Consider the following 22502-nt stretch of genomic DNA (forward strand, 5'->3'; position numbering starts at 1 on the left):
TATGACCCAAACCCACTGATTTCATTTCATTTTTGAGTCATGTTTACAGGTCAAGTTAAGATTACCACCCCAGTCGACAGTAAATAAAAAGCGCCGAGTTTTATAGTAAATAGAAAGCGTTGAACTCAACAATAAACAAAAAATGTCAAGTTCGACGGTAAATAAAAATGGTGAACTCGACAGTAAATAGTGGTGAGTTCGACAATAAAAATTGTGAGCTTGACAGTAAATAAAAAGCATTGAGTTCGACAATAATGAGGGTTAGAAAAGATAAGTTTACTAAATGTCTTGTCAAGCTATTGTTGAAAATTTATGGACTATTTAGGAAGAAGTCCCTCCGCAAAGGTCTTTTAAGTAATTTTCCCTTTAAAAAAATAAAAAAAGGGCATTCGAATTCTAATTATTATTTGACAAGGTCATTTTTTCATCGTAAGACAAAAATTATTACATATTTTTAGGTTTTTATAGAGGAGCCTTGCACTCCTACTATTAGCGCCCATCAAAATTACATTCGTACCCTCATCGTATTACTCTTTACACCCACCATCTTCTCCATCTATTATACCAAATGAAACCCTAGTCGTCTCACCATCTTCTTTATCCATTATCTCCTTCTTATCCACCTCTCTCTCTCTCTCTCTTTCTCTCTCATTATTGTTCTTGTTCTTGCTCTCCTTGCATCTAGAGAAGTTGAATGAGGGTTTCAAGTTTCAACGATAATCTTCTTCTTTGTTAATCATATATTTTTTGTTTTTATTTTAACTCCTCAAAAATCAATCAAGTCAAATTCATTCATATGAGAAAATTTGTACGTGAAATCTCCAGTTTGATATGCCAATACTAAATCATTATTGTAAGATTTTGTAAGTACCTATCAATTATATACACATAGATTCGATATTAGCATATCGAACTAGAGATTTACATGAGAAAGTTATGTTCGATAAGTACTTATTGAATCCATTCAATATTATACCCATCGAACATGATTTTCTCGTGTAAATCTTTGTCTTTGTTATGTTCCTAAAAGTTAAGGTATGGGAGTAGCGTAAATTGGGTGAATTAGATTTATAGGATAATTCCTTGTAGGGGTAGGGTAAATATGTGTTGAGTGGGATCATTCCTTCTTTTGTGGGAATGTGGATACCTGAGTTGATATGGTAGGGTATTTCCATAAGTTGGTAGGATTCTAGGGTAGTTCCAAACGTGGTTAGGAATCTAGGTTAGTTTTAACACGTGTTGTATGTGGATGGTGTATGTAAATTGTAATTTAGAGTTTCAATGAATTTATCCAGAGAAGATTATAGAGTCTTAATTGGATTTGGAGATTGATCATCTCAAATTGATTTAAAGGAGATCCGATCTCTCTCAAATGATATTATTTTTCGATCTTTATTCATCTTTTATTATTTTTGTGTTCCGATAAAAATAGGTTTGTATCAGTCTTTGATATATCAGTACACTCCGAATTGGTTTTATAATGTTCGTTAGGTACTTATCGAATCAACTAAAATAAATTAAATTTTAAATCTATCAAAGTTCGTACGATGACTTTTAAGAATTTTAATAAGTAGGTGTAAAGAGTATTATAGAAAATGGACGCCGAGAGAGTATATGATGGAAAAGACAATATATTGGTGGCTTCTAATTCATCCAATTCTTGTTAGTATCCCCAAATATGTACATGTGACAAACTAACAAAATTTGAAAGAGAGATTATATTGCCACATCAACTTTTGCTAATGCCACCCCATTTCTTTATTTTTTATTTTGGTACGACGGTTAGAATGAAAAGACAATCCAAAAAATCCTCATATTTCCCAGAATTATGAACCTACACTCTTTATTTATTAATCGACCACATCACATTTTCAAAAAAAAAAAAGTAAAAAAAAAAAAAAAAAATTCAAAATTTTCAATAAGCATTTGGATTTCGGACGAAAATGGTATCAGCAGAAAACCCTTTCTTGAAGAGTATATGCACTATGTCAATGAACTTACATCATAAGGAACAAATTTCACTGATGTTTATCAGACTTGCTCAGTATCAAGTGATCTGATCTGACAAACTTTGAGAGCTTATCGAGTTTGATCTAGATATGAGTATCGTGAACTTATGAGACATTGTATGGCCAATCCGTAGTCCTGTTAGGTCCTTTACAATTCAATAGTTTCATGCATGGTTGCAAGGTTTACTTCTTCGCATTATCGATCATTTGTCATTTGATATTATTAAATGTTGCATAATGTTTCTCCGAAAAACCAAAAAATTGCAAATGGACAATTAGAAGAAAACTTGAGGACAAGGATGTGTTTTCTTTCTGAAAAAAAAAAAAAAAACATAAAGAAAGTTCAGGCATTTCGAGTTTTTGTTTCTATTCAAAGATAATCGAGCCTTACATTAGAATATAAATATATATATATTTATAAATTAACTCCAAATGTAAGAGCATTGGGCCTGGATCAACATATATATATATATATATATATATATATATATATATTATATATATATATATGGGTAGCGATCAATGGCCAACAGTTTGGCAAACATTTTGGCAAACACATTTTTCAAAACATGGGTTAGAGGTCTTGGAATGGGCTGATTTTTGGTGAGGATGATCTCTATGGTGAGGAGATCATCATCACCAAAAATCAGCCCATTCCAAAACTTCTAACCTCATCAAAAATGGTTTACAAAAAATGGACGGTTCACGATTTTTCAACTTGTAAAATGGGGCTAGAAGTTTTGGAATGAGCTGATTTTTGGTGAGGATGATCTCCTCACCGTAGAGATCATCCTCACCAAAAATCAGCCCATTCCAAGACCTCTAACTCATGTTTTGAAAAAATGTTTGCCAAACTGTTGGCCACGGATAGGGACCCTATATATATATATATATATTTAAATTAACTCCAAATGTAAGAGCATTGGACCTGCATTGTTGATCCAAGAATGATTGAAAGAAGTGTATCTGACTGTTAGCCAGGGCTAATGTTTCATGAAGGTTATCTCACCATAAAGTCTATCCTCACAAAAAATTAGCTTGCATCATCTTCCGTAGCTGTATCACTGGGGATTTCCCATTGCCACAGTTGCTGTACCAAACATAGCAAAGTAAATGGTGCAGTTTAATTCCTCGAAATACTGAATTTGAGCCAAGAATCAGTAACCGGAAACACAAAATATATCTTTATTTGAAAAGCCGAATGCCTGCCATTGTTGAACACATGAAATACACACACATAAAAAATAAGAAGAGAAGACTAACCCATATCCTATGAAGATAAAAATTGGCAAAGAATTGCTGTTTCAACAAGAAAGATTGTTTTTTTTTTCTTTTTCGAAATGTTGTTCGAGTTCTCTCAGCAGGTCCAAGAGGCTGATCTCTTGAGAAGGGGCTTCATCTGCTTGTCTTCTTCCAACGAGATCATCCCCAAGTGCGATGGATCTTCCAGCAACATCTTTGCCACCAGATATCCCGCAATCGACCAAGTCTGGTTCTTCCTTGCTTGTTTCCCAATATACCTCCCAAGTTTCCCATCATAATATTCTGGCCAGCTGTCTTTCAACAGTCTGCTTTCCATGATATCAATTGCGCGTCTCGCAGTTAGTGGTCGCCCCGTCTTGATGCAGGCAGCCGTCAGCAGCCACAGAAGCACTGTTCCAAGACAACAAATTGCCAAAATAGGTAAATTATGTATTTTCAAAGAAAAATAAGAGAATTTTTTTTTCTTTTTCTTTATAGCCTCCCTAGCGAACTCGGTAAATTATTGAAGAGGATTCTAGAATCTTTGGATTAGAAATAAAAATCAAAGTGCACTATTCTATTACATAAACCATACGGGGTTCAATAGAATGATTTTGATGTCTACAAGGGAAGACACTGAAATCGACCAGTAGACATTGTGATAGATTTCTCGAATCTAGTTGGTGATTTATATGTATACACCAGGAAATTATTGCCGACATACCCAATTTGGATTCAGGTATATATGCAGTTGCAACTCGTTTTAGAGTTATGGGAAAGAGAAACTAGGGCTTCAGGGTTCTAGAAGTCTAGAAAGATATTGAGAGAAATCCCAGGCTATAACTTTGTTCTCAAAGATAGTGAACCATTCCAATGTCAATCGTTGACATATTGAACTGCCAAGCCGCATAAATCTTTCTATACCAAGCATGGTTTTAAATCTCGTCTGAGTCATTTCGGTATCCTCCACCAACAAGACCGGTTGGTAAGTCCTCTCAAAAGGCATGGTTTATTCCGACTGTAAGGCATTATTTTAAATCTTGTCCGAGACGACTCAAATAGATTGGACATCTCGTCCGAAAAGACTTGGTCTTGTTCATGGACGAGATGAGACATCAAAAAGAGTTTTAAAACCATAACACCGAGTGTTATTTTATTTTATGTTTTATTGCTTTTGTGGTTTGATCTGTATTTTGTCGTTCACATTAGCGTTAATGTCCATAACCATTAAATCAGCGGGCCCAACTTGAATATTTCATGTCTCAGACATCATGCTGATCAGATAATACTAACTTATAGACCTTTTTTACTTGAGCCATCCTTATAGAACAGATGGTCAAGATTGTCAAAAGGGTATCAAGTTTAAGCCGATGGCTATATAGAGATGACCGACCAGGTTGACAATATGAATTAATGCATAGATGGGTCATGGGTACAATAATAAAAAGTAAGGCGAGTTTAAGTATTGCATCCCATACTTATTAGAAGATAAAATCAAGTGTCACGCTAACAACATTAATTTGTAATGATCCACATATACAAAAAGTCACAAAAAATAAAAAAGCAACACTAACACTATGAGGTGAGATGAACTAACCTGGCCAAGATCCTCCATTATGGTAACTCCATCTTGTATTCTTGGGGTCGCAACCAGTTACAATTTGCCACTCATGGCTTTCTATTGCGGGGTAGCATATTTTTAAAGGCATTTCTCCAACCAACTCTTCCCAACGTGATTCAATGAGATCCATTATGGCCATAGATTGTTCAGGAGTTGCAAGGGAGGATAAAATAGCAATACAATTACCTAAAGCAAACCATCTGAAGTCCATCCTCGCAGGACTGACATTTCCAATAAAGTAACCGCCACGAGTTGGCATAAAATCAAATACCCAATCTGGGATTGAATCAGGAATGACATTAAACTTGTTAACTGCAGTGTGAGAATATTCTTCTGTTTTATAACGATATATGTCATTAAGTTGTTGGAAGTCGAGCCAAAAGTAACTTCGCATGTGATAGCTTAAGGCATGCAAACGTTTCACAATTCTTTCGACACACTCTTTTCCTTCTGCATCATGTTTAAGCAATGCTAAAGCACACCTTAACACCATAAAGAAAAGTGCTTGAATTTCAATAGGATAACCATAAATACCCTGCACACACACAAAAGGAACAATATAAGCCAATAGAATTAACACTTCGAAGAGAAGCTAAAACTAATACTAGATACACGAGTTTCAAACATTACTCTATAAACTCAAGTTCGTCAGCCTTAAACAAATCAATATACACAAGAGGAAAAATAGGAGATAGGATCTTGGGAGCATTAGAAGACACTTTCCATGTCAGAATCATTAGGCCAATTGATAATTTAAAATACAATGTTTCCCATTCACACATGTTAAAATGCACCATATTAAACTGAATATATGTGGGACCATCTCGTCATAGAGTCCAAGGAGTAGGATTCAAATTGAACACATTTTCAAAAACAGAAGACGTGGCTCTAGACAGAATTGAATGAAGGAACAAGATTTGTTTAGCCAACCCCAAATCCTTGGGATAAGGCTTCGATGATGATGATGATCTGGCCTACCAACTCCATAATTCATCAAATAATGACAAAATATTTTTTCGGAAATTATGTACTGTAGAAACATTATTCGAAACTAATAGTTATATAGATAAAAAAACATTCCATTACTTCATCATCAAATTAAACAACATTCCAGCTCTCAGCTGAGACTGAGAGTCAAAATTCTCAATCTTGTAAGTCTACTGCATGGAACAATTTCGTGTTATGTAAGTTGGTGATGATAAGTAACAAGTAAAAGCACCCACTTATTTCAATTTTATGGCGTCTTAAGGTTTCAGGGGAAAAAGCCTTCGGAACCATCAAGAGACAAGCTTATAACTCTAGCTTCAAAGAGAAGGAACGTTTGCCCCCCTAACCCCCTCGGGGGGAGTCTACCTATAAGCAGGGCCTCTTAAGAGAGGCCTAACACACAGATTTTCACCTGAAGTTTTTTACTTTTATGACAAGTATATAGAAAGTATATTAAAGGGCCAAGACCCAACCAGAAACAAAAATAGGACAAGGAGGCTTTTAGACAATACATGTTGAAACAAAGAAAATCAAAATCTATCCATCCCCATGTACAATTGATTCCCACCCAAACATAAAATACTGAGAAAATAGACCTTGACATTCTTAACTATAGCACCACTTAACCAAAGAGCTAAAATCTTAAAGCTTAGCTTTGAATGACTTCCTCAACCCCATCAAATACCTGTTTATTCCTCTTGTTCAATATATATTTTGATATCGTGGGTATCCCCACCCTTTGGGTGGGACTAATCCTGCAGTCACACGCACTGCCCCCTTGGAAAGTCCTACGTGCAACAGGTTGAGTCAAGGGTCCATTGGACGCTGGAGAGGGTGGCCCGAAGAAAATCATAGCTTCGGAGGGTTTCAAACACTTGACCTACTCTTCCTGAGGAGCTTATCAAGGTTCGGCTTGCCATTAGGCCAACCCCTTGGGGTTTCCTCTTGTTCTATATAACCAAACATATACCAAAGAAAGTATAGACAAATCACATGCCCATTGGAAGAGAATATTGTCATTGGCCGGCACTAAAAAACATCCACCACACACATGGGCATGGTCCACAAATAGCCGAAAAGATATAGACAAATACCTCCACACCTTCCAAGTAACAAGACAACACATAAGCCAATGGCCTATTGATTCCCCGCTCATGTTGCACATCATGCAAAAATTAACCAAGACTATTTTCCTATTAATCAAATGGTTTATATTTAGGATCTTATCGAAGGAAGTCGTCCAAACAAAGGAAACAAACTTAGATGGGACCATAGGACTAAAGAAACCCAAACAAAGGCATTTAGAAACTCTTGAAAACTGACCTGGTGAAGAACCTTTTAGAAGCGTCAAACAAAGAAAAACATTTCATATTCTCGTCATCTTTTGAGGCCATAATAGATTCCTCACCAACAAGAGACTAGCAACAGACTCCACTTCCCAATCATTGAGGTTCTTCATAAGACCCAAATTTCAAGAGTTCTTCCCAACCTCTCCTTGCAAGGAATCTCTCACAAGGAAGCCCTCCCATCCCAAGAGCCCTTAGAGGACTGGGTAGGACTCCTTCAAGCAAGAGTTTCCCACATCAGAAGTCTTTACAAAACTGAATCATAGCACCCTTCCTCACCATAAAGAATTCAATAACTCTTCACACACTAAGACCATGTGGAGTATAGACACAATCTGAAGACCACCCACAATCACCAGTACCATATTTACATACTACAATGATAAGATTTCGATAGTGAATTGTACTCAAATGTAAGATTTACACACTAATTGTAGGAATTTTATCTAAAAGGTTTCATACATTAGATTCAAAATGCTTTAATTAAGATCTGGTTTGAATTGTAGTATTCAAGCAGTAGATCTTATAAATTCTGTAAGACTTTGCATGACAATAATAAAAACAAAAGTGAGTTCATTGCATAATAACAAATGAATTAGGTAATAAATAAACTTGGATTTCAAATTCAATTAAGTATAGTTCACATATCGAAAAAGGTTACATGGATTGAAGGACCATGCAGAACCAAGACCGAGGTCCTTATTTGGTTCATGTGGACTGTGCATTGGCCAAATGACACCTTATCCCTCTAAGGTTCAGGGTTTAGATTTTTTACCCCTGATCAAAGCCTAAGAAAATAAATGGCCATGAGCTCCCAAATTTAAAATGATTTGATCAAACGATGAAAAATGTCATTTTAATATATATATATATATATATATATATATATATATATATGTAAAAAAGGTTCTTGAATTTTGTGCTCTACACCCAGTGGCATAGATGGTCTTTCGGTCCATGAAACCCAATCTCTCTCTCTCTCTCTCTCTCTCTCTCTCTCTCTCTCTCTCTCTCTCTCTCTCTCTCTCTCTCTCTCTATATATATATATATATATATATATATCTTTTAGTATAAAAAGAAAGGGTATTTGGTACTTGTACACTAGCATTTTTATAAGTATTTATTGCATTTATTGACACTTTAATCTATTATTTGTCTTTTAAGTATATACTTGTTTATAATCTATGGTACACTTTATAAGAGCCATTGTCTTGAACATCTGCTTCAATTTTACTTGTCTGTGGACAGTAACGTACATATTCAAATAGTCAAATGGCAAATACCAAGAAAAATCGACGTAGTGCAAAGTTCCCATGGATTGGCTATTGGCGTTTAGTAACAGACTTGCAACATTCTTATGTTTTCAATTAAGATTGCATGAACAAATAAGTCCCTCATAGACCCAATCCATGGAGGATGATTCCCAATTAACCAAGAAAATAGTAATACCATTATTCCCTTAATACCAAACAGTTGCTTATGGATATCAATAGATATGTCTGAATATTTGTTCTATTAACTGCTTTGTAAGGTTTTATTTCCCACAATCATAAACACATGATAGATCTTATTCAATATAAATGTTGTGTCAATATGTGTTCAAGCACATAATTCTTTATCTGGGAACAGTAAGAGTACTTAGGAAAGCAGGAAGAAATTTGCAAAGTGAGAAAAAGATGATGAACATACACTGAGGGATTTTCCCAATTTTGAGTTTCTTCAAAGAAGCACCCATCTGAAACAAACCCAAGTAGCCAAAAAGCATGTGACAAAATTACAATGCATTAAGGCTCCCCATATTTATTCTAGGGAAAATTACCAAAAAAGGGTAGATATTTTAATTAATTATTAAAAAAATATTATTTTTCAAAAAATTACCAAAAACGATTTAACACGCTGAACTGTTCAGCGTGTTTTCAATTTGCTGGATTGTCCAGCGTGTTAGGATTCTTTCACATTTGAGTATGGAATGGGTGAGGCTAGCCTAACTAACTTAGTAAGATTTGAAAACTTACTAAGGGTATTTAAGTTCACCTTGTGGCATCCAAAAACATGATCCGATGCCTCGGGGATGTAGAGGACAAAATTCTGTGAACTTTCAAATATATATATATATTAGTGTTACATTTTAATTTTAAATTTGGGAGTTCGGTGAGAATTCAGTAGCTGTCCATTTTAAAACCTTGGATCAAGCGCAAAAATCATTATTTTTTTGAATTTTTTTATTGGATCTGAGTTTTTCCATGAAACCAATAAGATTATGGTGTTGGATTGTCAATTTGGTAATCCATATCAGTTCAAGGACTCTTAGAAAGATTTGAATCTTGCAGAGTTGTAAGGAAAGTGCTTTTTTTTTTATAACAATGTTAGAAGACATAGGAGAGCCCAACACACTGGACAGTCCAGCGATTTCACAAAACGCACGACAGTCCAGCGTGTTAAATCAGTTTTTGTAATTTGTAAGAAAATAATACTTTTTTAGTAATTAATTAATTTGATAACTCTTTTTTAGTAATTTACCTTTTATTCTACTAATATTTTTGGTCCCTCATGAGAGATCCTGGTAATGCTCTGTCATAGGTTAAAATCAGCTGAATCTAATAACAAAAATTGCAAAGCTATGACACACTCTACAACGAATAACTATTTAATCTTCATCAAGTCAATTGAAAAGGATTCATTGATGTGTACCACTTCGTATTCTCAAGTTTCACATCATAAGGTGCGAAGACAAAAGGAGGAAGTCATCTTTACCATATATGTGGAATATTGCACTTAACTAAGTGATTTGTGCAATGTGACAATCAGGGATTTTAACTTGCATGTAATTGCCATAATTTTTTTTTTTTAAGTACCTAATCACCATAAATGATGAGAAATTAAGCAATAGTCTTTAGCGTGCACCTTCCCTTTCACATCATTTAGGAAATATTTGATCACATAAGAAACGGTGTCTATAAGATTAGACAGGAAAGAGCACAATAAATGAAAATTTCAGAGTAAATGATCTTAAGTTCATAACCCCTAAGCAACACTTGCTAAAGAAGAATATAAACAGGATCTAATGATCTTACCATTCTTCGATCAATCATACAGCATCCATCAGCACATAGGAGAGTCGGGAAAGTGTCGAATCCTTCTGAGAGACATAACGTCAATATAAGCCTCATACCCTTTTGACACTCTGGTGATTCAGCCAAAGATAAATCCCCGGTAGACTTCGTATATGCACGTAACAAAATAATCCACCAGAAGCCAGAGTCAACAGGAGCAACTCTCCCAATTGCACTCTCACCAAAATCTGCAATTAAAGTATCGGTTTTCCGAACAGGATCATGAAGTACTTTGAAACTGGCTGGCATAGCGCCTTCCCCGAGCTTGAAACGGTCTATTCTTTTCTCCCACCCTTGAAGGCAGAGAGTCTTCAAGAGAAAATTTTTAACTATCTCATGCTCACCATTCATTAGAAAAGCAAGCGCGCTGGGCACAAAATCTCGCACAAAGACCTACAAAGAAGGCACAATAATAGAATAATTAATAAATGTTGAATGTATATTTTCCTCCAGTTAAGCCCCATGACCCTCTTATATTCATAGTTTCCCCCTCTCTCCAATAGATCAGTCTTTTGGAGTAGTTGGTTGGTTAACATGGTATTAGAGCGCTAGGTATGTATAGGTCATGGGTATGATTCTTTCCACGCTTATGGGTGAGGGGGGGTGTTGAGTGTATATTTTCCTCCACTCTCTGGTGTGCCATACTCCAGTTAAGCCCTGTGACCCTCTTATATTCATAGTTCAACAGATCGGTCGTTTAGAGTAGTTGGTTGGTTAACAATAAACATCCCACCATAAACCTCGACATTGTAATTTAAAGAATAATTACCTGATCGTAATTAAGAGCCTCCTCCGTATGGTCATGAGCGGCGATCGTCCCAACGGGTTGGCCCCGAAAGTACACTAAGGAATTCCTGAGAGCATCCCAAGCTTCAGCCACCATTGGGTGGGGCTCGAACGAGTTACGAGCAGATGATGCAGGAGTGTTTAGGGTTGACCGTCCTCCCGGTGAGTACATGGTCTCAAAGTTATCAAAGCCTCCACGGCCAAGGCCAATTGATAATTCACTTAGGGATCTTTCATCAAAGGATCTTTGTCGTTCGATGTTCAGTGGCCTTGGCTTGTCAAGAAGCCGGGAAAGATCATTGTCATCAAGTTCAGAAATCGAGCAAAGTGAATCCACCTTCCGAAGACCCATTGTCATCGAGCTATGTGAGTCTACTTTCCGAATGCTCGAGTCCTTATTCCCATCCATCTCTCTTTCTCTAGAAAACTATAATCTTTGGTGCAATCAATAATTAAGAAAACTGAACTTCTTAGAGCTTAAATTACTAAAAATTAAACAAAATAAAAAGGAACAAATATAAAATTCAGAATGGAAATTAAAATAAAAATTACCAAAAAAAATTTCTTTCTAATTTCTCAAAAAAGAAAGAAAGATCAAAGCTCAAATACAATCAAGACGCACTAACGCGAATGACACGCTTTGTAATTTGGTGTCGGTCAACATCACAATGCGCGTCTGCGCGTCTCAATTAGACCACGAAATCAAAAGAAGTTAAACCTAAAATCCAACAAGAACAACCTCAAAATCATATAAAAAAATCCAGAAAAATCTCAAATTTCTTTGTTTCCACTAAGAGTTCTACCAAATCAAGTCGAAATAACAAATAAAACCAGATTTAAAACCAAAAAAATGAAGAAAAAAACCGATTTAACGAGAGAGCAAACCTTGGAGAGCTTAAACTAGATGAGATGAACGGTCGGATCTCGAGGAATCGCTTGAAATCGGATGGTGGGAGTGGGAAGGTAAGATAAGAGAGAGGAGAAGAGAAGAAAAAGATCATCTTTGTTGGAGCTCGTATTTATTGGAAGTACAGATGGGTTGGAACGGTAGACCGTCTCCGTCAACTCTAATTCTAAAATCTAAATTAAATCCATAAATGAAATGTAAGAGACTTACCGGTAATAACCGGTTGGTGCACGAGAGAATTACTGGATATCCTACGTGGACTAAACGACAGAAAAATTTGTTGGTTTTAGGGTTACTCTATGGTACGACGTTGGACGCTTTTGTGTCCAAAGCTGTTGTGGCTGGGACCTAATGAATTTGGACAGTTTTCACTTTGGCTGACGTACTCATTTTTCAAGTAACAAGAATATTCGATGTCGGATGCTTTTGGGTAGAACGCAGTTGGACACTATAATTATCTTTGTTTTTACAGGATCTCAGTTATTTTCTTAATTCATTAAATTTATGGGAACTTTTCCACCAATCAATCACGATTTGATTATTAAGTGTAATAATTAATAACTAATTAGTGGGTGGCACGTGGGTTTTGCACATAAGTACAAATTCAGTAAAATTAAATTTTTTTTAATTAATTTAAGGGATTCTTTTAAAAATTTAAAAGGATAAATTTTTTCTTAACTAACTCATTAATATTTTAAGCCTTATTAAGGATCGTTTTGCCCAAATAAATTACCACATCAGCAATCCAACTCCACAGCCCACTAACCTTCATAAAAAAAATCTCTGATCAAAAATAAATAAATAAAAGATTTATTTTGAGTTTGATCGAAGGTTTTAAAAATGACTAGTTACTGAAGTTTCCCGTAACTCTCAAATTTCAAATTAAAATTCAATAGAGAAAAATATTTTTTTTTTGGAAATTTTTTGTTTTTTTCTATCTTAGAATTCATATAATTTTGTCTTCTATAACCTTAAAACACAAGGGAAGGTGTCAGTGGGGAACAATTGCCCCTCACATAACTTTGAGACACCTGGTATTTTTCGCTAATCACAATTGCCCCCACTCCCTCACCTCCCTCCAATCTTTACCCCCACAAAATTTTTGACATACCTCAATATTTTCAACTAATTACATGCCCCATTTACCCCACTCCCTCACCCTTCCTTCCCATTTGCCCCCTACCGCCTCATTTTCCTCCAATTTTTGAAAAGTCCACTTCAACTTGAATATCATTTTTTTCAACTTCTAACAATAAACCTAATTAGCTTGCCCCCACTATAAGAAAATCCTGGCTCTCTCCTTACGTAAGCATCCAAACATGTTTTTGGATGCCACGAGATGAGTCCAAGGACTAGTAGGAACAATGAAATCCTTGCTAACTTGATAAGGCTAGTTGAACTCATTTAAAAATGATAATTTAACTTTTTAATTTAAAAAAATTGTTATTGACACCTCGACTTTTATTTATTACACCCCTGATTAGGATTTTTAAAAAATATAGATTTTTTCCAAAATGTACTCAACTTTTGCAAAAAATTCAATTCCAATATACTATTCATTTTAATTCCCAAATCATGTTTTTCACTGGGCTGATAGAAAGTGACAAACTTGCTGGTAAATTTAAAGAACAAATCTTTGATTTTAAAGTGACGATCTCGCTAATAAAAAATGACAATCCCCTTGATAAAAAGTGACAATCTCAATGATAAATTTAAAGATGAACATTTGTACCTTTTAACAATAAGATTGTTGGTAAATATCGACGGGATCGTTACCTCGAATTAGAATACCTACTAGCAAACTCACTCAGAAACATGTATTGGGAATTAAAATGAACAGTGTTTCGGACTTGGAATTTCATCATGAACAAGGGCTGAGCCATGAATTTGCCCATGTGGGGGGCAGTTAAGAGTAGAAAAAAAAATTGGGGACAACTTGAGAGTGACAAAAATATTTTGTGGGAACAATTAAGAGTTTTTTTTTTTTTTGTGTGTGTGTGTGTGTGGAGGCAAGAGTGGCAATTTTGTTTATCCACCACTAATTTCGGTCGCAACAACTCATTAATCTATATAAACTTTGAAAAATCTTGTGAGGGCAAGTGCCCCCATTTTAAATTCGCTCCGATCATGAAGCACACAAAATGGTAATTTACCAAAAAGAAAAAAAAGGTAAGTCAATGACTTAGAATAAGTAAAAGTTGGAATGTCAATATGAACCAACCCCCCCCCCCCCCTTCCCCCTCTCTCTCTCTCTCTCAATTATAAATAACTATTGAAGTTGTTTGAATGTGTTATAATATTTTGTAATGTTGAACTAATAACTTGAATTAAGCTTTTGTAGTGTTGGAATGGTGTGTTTTAATATTTAATTAGGATGTGATAAATAATTTAAGAAATTAGGGTGTAATAAATAAAACTTGACGTGCCAATAACAACTCTCTCATTTTATTGTGACATTTAATAATTAATATTAATATAATGCAATTTTTTAAAATTAAAAAGCTAATTTACATGGATTTACATCAACGATACTCATTATTTCCTCATGAGGCATGATAGTGCCGCTCCTAATAGGAGCATGAGAGTTATATCCCTTTAAAACGTGCCACATGACTTATGAGATAATGAGAGATCTTGATTAGTTTCAACGTAAGAAGATATTTTGAAAGATTTTATTTATACTTAAGTCATATTAGATAAGTTAATACATTGTGAAAATTTTATATTATAAATTTCACTCTCGATCTCTTTAAAAGTCTTCCCAAGCATTTTCTATGCATCTAAAAATTATAAAATATGGTATCCTACCTCGCCACAGAACTTTTGAGTTGACTCACCTTAAACGGGACTCAGATGTTTCTATTTCAACTGAGTTAGACGATGGGATGTATTTGATAAAAATAATTAATTTTTAATTATTTAAATAGTTATTTTATAATAGAAATACGATCATTCAATAGAGAATTTTTTAAGTAATTATTTTCTTATCTTATAAATAAAGATAGCTTGTATTGGCATCCAAACTTTTACTTATTACACTCCAATTACTTCAATTGTTTGTCACACCCTAGTTAAAAATTAAAGTAGACTCTTCAAATGTTACCAAATCTTGGCTCACACTATAATCTGAATGTTACAAAACATCATAACACTCCAAAAAATTTCAGTAGTTGTTTAAAATTATGATTAGACTCGTAATCCTAAATCCAAATATAGAAATCTAGCAAAAGAAATGAGAGAGCTTCTATTGGCACCCCCAACTTCTACTTAAACTCTGATTATTTTTAAAACAATGTTTCTATTTATTTTCTTTTAAAATTGATCATTTCATCTCGTCTCATCCCTTGCTAATGTCAAGTTGATTCGCCTATGTCATCTCTTATTGGATGAGATACATTTAAAATTATTTATTAAAAAACATTTATACTTACAAATAATTTAAACAAATTGTTTAAATAATATTGATTAAATTACTAAAAATTAATTATTTTATTGAAAATATAAAAATTAGTTGACTCGACTAAGTTTAATGATAATCAATATATATCATGTTTTACAATTGACTAATGATAAATCGATACGGCAAAACATACGTGATTTGTATGCGGCTGAAGTGGCAAGTGCACAAAACCGTTGATCATTATCCTAGTGTCTCCTGAAGGAAAAGATCTATGGTTCTGTACCCTTGCTACGTCAGCCACATACATACCATGTATATTTTACTGCATCAATTTATCATGGCTCTTTATAATTTTTTGATGAAGAAAAAAGGGTTTAGGATTAATTTTAAAGAGATTGAGTGTGAACTATTAATAATATAAAATTTTCACAATATCTTACTTATTTAGTAAGAATCAAGTAGAAATAAATCTTTCATTTTTTAATACTAAAAGTACCCTCAATTAGTTTCTTACTTCGAAACTAACCAAGATCTCTCATTATCACATTTGCCACTCTGTACATTTAAGGGGGATGTAACTCCCAACCTCATACTAGGAGCGTGGCGCTATCACACGTCTTTTCTCATTGATAAGTTGCATTAAGTTTTATTAGATTTTTTTTAATAAGGCTAATCTCTAAATATTATAAATAATAATTGCCATGCATAATTGTCGGCATAGGGACCCAAATTCTTGTTGTATAATGGGGTATAGTATGGATCAATTCCTTTTCTTTATGGAAGGAAATAAAAGGTAACGACTCAGACCTCACAAGCTGATTTAACATAAATTACATCGTAGGGAATAGGCTTTGCATTAAAATTTCTAAAATTATGACTACACCTTATAGCCTATATATGCTTAACATCCTACATAAGTCTTCACATATTTAAAATCAATTGGACCGATCGACACAAAATGGTAAATGACTCATAGTTTATCGACCTTTAATTGTTGTGGGAACATTGCTAAGCATTTTCTAGATCTCGTCACCTAATCTCCGTACCTTAAACTTAGTTTCGTATTTATCTTATTCGAGACCAAATTTCATGTTTGATTCCTACAAAGTAAAATTAAGCGAAATCCGAACAAACAAAGAGGTTCGACCTAAATCGACCTATTGAAAATGGCTATTTTGAAATCATGGGTATTTTAGTCACAATATTTTTAGTATGAGCAATTAGGTAATTTTATACATCATCTATTAAAAAAGAGAGTAAAGAGGTTAAAATCAAAGAAGTCCTTAAAACAATTCCTCAAGAAAGTGGAGGGGTATTATATATAAAAATTAAAAAAAAAAAGAAAAAAGAAAAAAAAAATACACGTGTCATTATTTAAATGTGGTTTCTTCCGAAATTTGAAGCGGGCTTGCCGCATCAAAGTCAGACTCAGCAAATAGTGTTGCCCAAGGAAACAAGATTTCGACAATGTTGTCTGGATAAGAAATCGTGTGCTAAAGATGTTCTGCTTTTCGTAAGAAACAACAGTCGCACGTGCAAAATGCGAGAGTTTGACTGACTACCACGCACCAACCCAACATAACATTCTGCGTGACCAACAAGTCTAGTACGTGTCACGCTGTTCATCATTCCCTTTCTCACTCTAAAAAATAGTGTTGATCTTGTGCTCCCGGAAGTTCAATAACTATCCAACAGAGACAAGTTTGATTAAACTTGTTTTTGAAGTTTGCACCCTTTGTCCACCCCCATACTGGAAAATGGCCCACCATGTACGGTTGAGAACGTGTGGAGTGACAGTGCAGTGACGGCTGTTGACATTTATACTACATATTAGGCAAATTCATCAAATTGGATTATTTTCTATAAATACCAATATAATGCTATTTTACAATAATATTATTGTTTTAGAATCATTTACGATGGAACCTCAATGGTCATCATGTATGAGGTCAAAATCACTGATTCAACCATTTATTTAAATATTTAACAAACGATCATATATCCCTTTTGGTAATTTTTTTATCAAAATGGTCGGGTATTTTTTGGCCTTGTTGCAATTCTCAAATAGAAGAATTTTTTTTTCTTTTACAAATCTAGTAACACTATTCAAACCCAATCTACGATAGAGCGCCCCTTACCTATCCTAAGTAGGGGCTAGTGAAAATGTGGAAAATGTTTTTTTTTTTTTAACAGTGTTTTTGCATGATGTGTGGCCCTTTTCAATTCTTGGCATAAAGAAAGGTAATTGGTGGCGTAAGTAAGAAGGGGTAGGTATATTTGTTTTTAAATGTGATATTCATTTTCTTCGGGTTGACTCAAACATGTAATAACGTACGATAAAAGCTAATCCATCCTTATATTTTATCTTTTTATTTTTATTTTCTTCAACTTTTCATTTTTTAATAGACATCATCACTCGTAGGGGCGGAGTCAAGATTTTTCTCATGCGGGGGCAACCAAGAGTAGAAAAAAATTTGTGGAGACAATTAAAAGTGAAAAAATAGTTGTGAGGGCAACTAAGAGTGGAAAAAAAATATTGTGGGGGCAATAGTGACAGATTTCTTTATCCATATCTAAAATCTGTTTCAATAACATATTAATCCATAGAATTTGAAAAATCTTGTGAGGGCAAATGCCCTCAAAGTCCCTACTCTAAATTCGCCTCTAGTTACTCGATAGAGAAAAAAATAGTGAATAAGTAGGAGAGAGTTAACACGATATTATAATTTTTTATAGCTGCTTTGGTGTCCAAGAACTTTATAGTGGAGAGAACCATGCAAGCAATACTATATTACCATGTGAGATGTAAATTTTGTAACAACCATGAAAGGAAGGACTAGAAAAAATTGATAGAAAATTATATGAAATATCTATTATTTTTTTTTTTAGAGTTGTGTTGGAGTAACATTGAAATTTATATCGTTTCACACATTACTGACGTGGAAATGCCTTGAGAACCATTGATAATTTTCACTCTTATCTCGACGAAAAGCATCTATGATTCTGTACACACATCCACGTCAGCAATGTGTGAAATGATGGAAATTGCAATGTTAATTCAAGATTTTCCTTTTCTTTGTATTGGTTCTATTATCCATAATTGACTTTCGAAAGAGTGTAATTGAAGGCGTGATTTTGGATATGATTGAATGGAGGAATAATATTCATTCAAACGACCCCAAAATTTTGGGATGGGGCTTTGGTGAGGACATCACAACTTGATCTCCATGATCTTATCTATATTTTAAAATTGAAAAGTTGTCTTGACTGGAATGTACATCGATCCAAGTAATAAGTCATTGGTTGACTAGCTTAAGTTAATCAAATATATTTAAAATTACTAATATAAAATTATTCTAAAAAAAATAATAATAAGTTATATCACACATAACTTAGTCAAAATTTTTATTTACAAATGAACATACATGCATGAACATAATGGCATCCTGACGGTGTTGGATCCTATCAATCTTATCTTTTACAAAGAATAATGATTATCTTATGTCCCCTCTGACATATGTCCCCCTATGCTCCCATCGCAGAATCATAGATTATTAGCCTTGGGATACTTAAGATCATAAACCTTTTTCTTGTGTATCCCAAGGCAAATGATCTATGATTCTATGATGAGGGCGTATGCCAGGGCGGGGTTCAGATTATCATGACTCTTTTATATAAATTGAACCTTACCTTATTCTAAATAAAGGGCATTTTTATGTCTTTTATGGATAAAAAATATTTTAGTGGTGCACAATTTTAGTGTTAGATGTTTTGTATTCAACACTATTTTTTTTTTTAATAACCGGGTATCCTGTAGATAGGGGATCGAGCCCGTATATGGGCTTTGCCCAATCCATAAACCATGGTCCCTGAATTAGCCCTGAGGCACATGCCGCCCGCACATCACACATAGTAGGTAAGTGAGGATGTGTCCTTGTGGGTGGTCCTTGAGGAATTAATGCTTATATTGGGTATCGAACTCACGACCTACAAGCATTAACCGTTTATCGGTTCAAAATTTCCGTTGTGCCTTCCTTCGAGCTTCGTATTCAACACTATTGGATACTATAAATATTCCTTTTCAATTTGTATTCAACCTATTGCAAATGGGGGTATTTTTTATATTTAAATATGGATCTGTTAAGGGAGAAATTAGTGACGAAGTTGACAAAAATAAATAAATAAATAAAATGGAAAGAATTTTCCTATCTTTAAGGGTAAAATGTAAATATTACTAGATTTCGGATCTATCCAATCAATGGGTACCCGATTTATCGATGATGTAATATTTGAATTAAAAAAGATTATTGTGAATAGGAGTCGACCTATTTTGATACAACACAACCAAATAACCGATTGAATACGTAAATCAAACCTAATGTCAATTACGGGTCAACATTTTCCAATACCAAAATATGAACTAATAGAAATTCGAACCATTGTTTTATGAATAGGGCCAAATTCCGAGAACAAAATTGACCAATTAACACCGGCCCTAATTAATTAGTAAGGTTGCTTATCTTTCATGTCTAATTATAAGAGATCTTAGATAAATTTAGTTTTAATTTATGAAAAAGGCAAATCTATAGGTTAAATGACTGTATTACTATATATCCTTGTTATTGGTAAAACTCAAGATTCTTAGGGTACTACAAAAAATCTTGGGATATACACCGGAAAGTGATAAACTTTTGACGAATTTACGACTCCACCTCACTATTCATTTTAGTAACTAAAACGTGCACGATCACGAATTAGGAGGTTTTAAAAGTGACTATTTTACAGGTTTAAAGGGACAATTTCACATGGTTAAAGAGATTATTTCAAATAGTCATTTTAAAACCGTCGAATTTGTTATCGTTCTGAATTTTTTATTTATAACGAAGACATGATCATTCACATTTTGGTAATTAAAATGAACAATTAGCCGAAATAGTAAATAACTCATTTTCAGTTCACGAAATGGTAATTCAACCAAAAATCTTCATAATTAAATGAATCATTATTTTGTATTTAAATAAAATATTTTACATTTAATTGTGGGAATATTCACGATTGAATGAATGAGTAGTGAAGAACACACGTAATTTAACTTTGTGTTACGATTGTGTGCATTTAAGACGTGCGACTGTTGGAAAAATCTGCATTTCTATGCAGATTTTTGTGATCAAGTAGGGATATTTGAGCTACGATTCAAGTGGGTCCCATTACTTTTTTGTAGTTGGACCACTTGGAAACTTATTCATCTCATTGAAGAGAATAGTTTCATGTTTTAAGTTGTCAAAAATTCATTATGGGTGAATGACAAATCAGCTCCAAAGAACCCCTATTAGCCATGGTTGTTGTATGTGGTTTATAAGATTATTGAGTTTATAAGAGAAACTCTTTAGTCCCACATCGGATAGGAATAAGAAAATTGTCTAGTCTTATATAGAACTTCTTATATCACTTAAGTGTATATGAGAGAGAGACTTGGATAAGCCCACGCACGCGCACAGGGGCCCATGGGCTCAAGAAGGATTTAATCCATTGGTCCAAAATATCCTTAATGCGTATGCGGGCACACGATGCGCGCGCAGGGGGGGGTGCAAATCCCGTCAATTTGGCTTCACGTGGGTGCGCGCGACGGGCCCTACACGTGTGATCGTTGTATCCTGGGAGACAATTGTTCAACAAAATTGTCTTAAGGACATTGTGTTCAACACAAGCCTCGGTCAAACTGGTATCTACCGCTTCAAATATTCAACAGCGACAACGAGCCGAGTTGGATTAGCGTGATTCGAGTCCCTTTTTGAAACAACTATCCACTTCAAAATTTTAGAGAATCGGGTCTTTGTAGACATCCAAGTGAGCTTGTATCTGAGCTTTGCCTAGTCTATAGATCATGGTTTTGTCCTCTGAATTTTTTTTAAAGAATAAGTAATGGGCTAGGTTCTATTGACTTAAAAAATATGACTTAAGAAATAACACATGATCTTAATCATATAAACATAATATCCAACGGTTGGAAATTATTCTTTAAATAAATATCATTGAGATACACATAAAATCCCAACTGTTGGATTCCTATACTACACAGCTAAGATCATAATTATTAGACATAAAATCCAATGATTGGGAATTATCCTTTCGATAGATATCATCGAGATACACATATATCCCAATTTTTGGATTCCCAGTCTACACAGCCAAGATCGTATATCCGATCCATAGCTATATTACCTTCCGTCAATTTCATAATTATACGAATCGTGATTTTTTGACACCCCCTCTGACATACATGCCTTGGCTAGAACCATAGATTTTTATCTCTGGATATTCAACTGTACATCCCCATAAATACGTGTAGTTTTGTATCCGAAGGAAAATTTATAATTCTAACACATGCCACATCAGGGAGCGTATATCAGAGGGGAGTCAGAAAATCATTATTTTAATTATGTATATATAATGGGCCTAGCAACAATACCCAAATCTGGTCCATAATGTATGGGCCACAACCCAGCCCATTGACAATTCTAGTATTGCTGTCTAAGTACAACAGTGTGAAAACACACCCTTCACCTACTCCTCTACGGATACCATATACTACAAGTTACATACACAATAGAATACGGATCTGGTGCTCCCCACAATGGGTTACAAAACTACTACATTCTTATTAATCATTTGGCACACTGTTTCAGTCCAATTTAGAAGGAAAATATTTCACCTCATCTCTCGCAAACCTCTACACAAAAGGATATCCTTATCGATGATATACAATCAATAATCCAATGATCAACTTTTAATTTGTAGAATCACGAAATGGCCGGCCAAGATCTTAGGCATTGTAATCAAGTTCGGATTCGACAATTATTTGGTGGGAGTCAATTTGGATAAATTCTAAAAGAAATTGAGAAAAAAATTCAGCGATTATATAAATAATGTTTACGGGTTCTTCCCAAAATTCTATCTTTTTTTGGGGATGCGGAGACTGGAGGAGATAAAAACATTATGAGTCATGATTTTTTGACTCCTCCTTTACTCTCCTAACGTGGCATGTGTATAAAATCATATATATTTTTCTCGAGATACATAATTTCACATA

General features: G+C 34.4%; 1 protein-coding gene across 2 annotated transcripts; it reads right to left on the reverse strand.

Moving 5' to 3' along the window:
* Window positions 1-3170: 3170 nt before the first annotated feature.
* LOC147406470 (putative alkaline/neutral invertase D) lies at window positions 3171-12172 on the reverse strand. Of its 2 annotated transcripts, none has more exons than XM_086434524.1 (5): window positions 11991-12172; window positions 11089-11532; window positions 10281-10712; window positions 4849-5407; window positions 3171-3662 (listed from the first exon to the last, which is right to left on the reverse strand). In XM_086434524.1, the coding sequence occupies exons 2-5, from the start codon at window positions 11512-11514 to the stop codon at window positions 3367-3369; spliced, it is 1713 nt and encodes a 570-aa protein (XP_086290650.1). In that variant the 5' UTR covers window positions 11515-11532; window positions 11991-12172; the 3' UTR covers window positions 3171-3366. The 2 variants fall into 2 exon arrangements, with proteins under 2 accessions (XP_086290650.1, XP_086290649.1); XM_086434523.1 differs by having other exon boundaries at window positions 11089-11539.
* Between the last annotated feature and the right edge of the window lie 10330 nt (window positions 12173-22502).

This window comes from Akebia trifoliata, chromosome 3, assembly GCF_017979445.1.
Source record: "Akebia trifoliata isolate Shusen 1 chromosome 3, ASM1797944v1, whole genome shotgun sequence".
In the NCBI taxonomy this organism is placed as follows: domain Eukaryota; kingdom Viridiplantae; phylum Streptophyta; class Magnoliopsida; order Ranunculales; family Lardizabalaceae; genus Akebia; species Akebia trifoliata.

Bases quoted from the DNA above. Each gene is read 5' to 3' on its own strand.
- LOC147406470 (XM_086434524.1), bottom strand. From the start codon at position 11,514: ATGGATGGGAATAAGGACTCGAGCATTCGGAAAGTAGACTCACATAGC. The intron at 5,408-10,280 runs GTAAGATCATTA...GTGTGTGTGCAG, and splicing joins GTATGATTGATCGAAGAATG to GGTATTTATGGTTATCCTAT. The intron at 3,663-4,848 runs GTTAGTTCATCT...GTCTTGGAACAG, and splicing joins TAATGGAGGATCTTGGCCAG to TGCTTCTGTGGCTGCTGACG.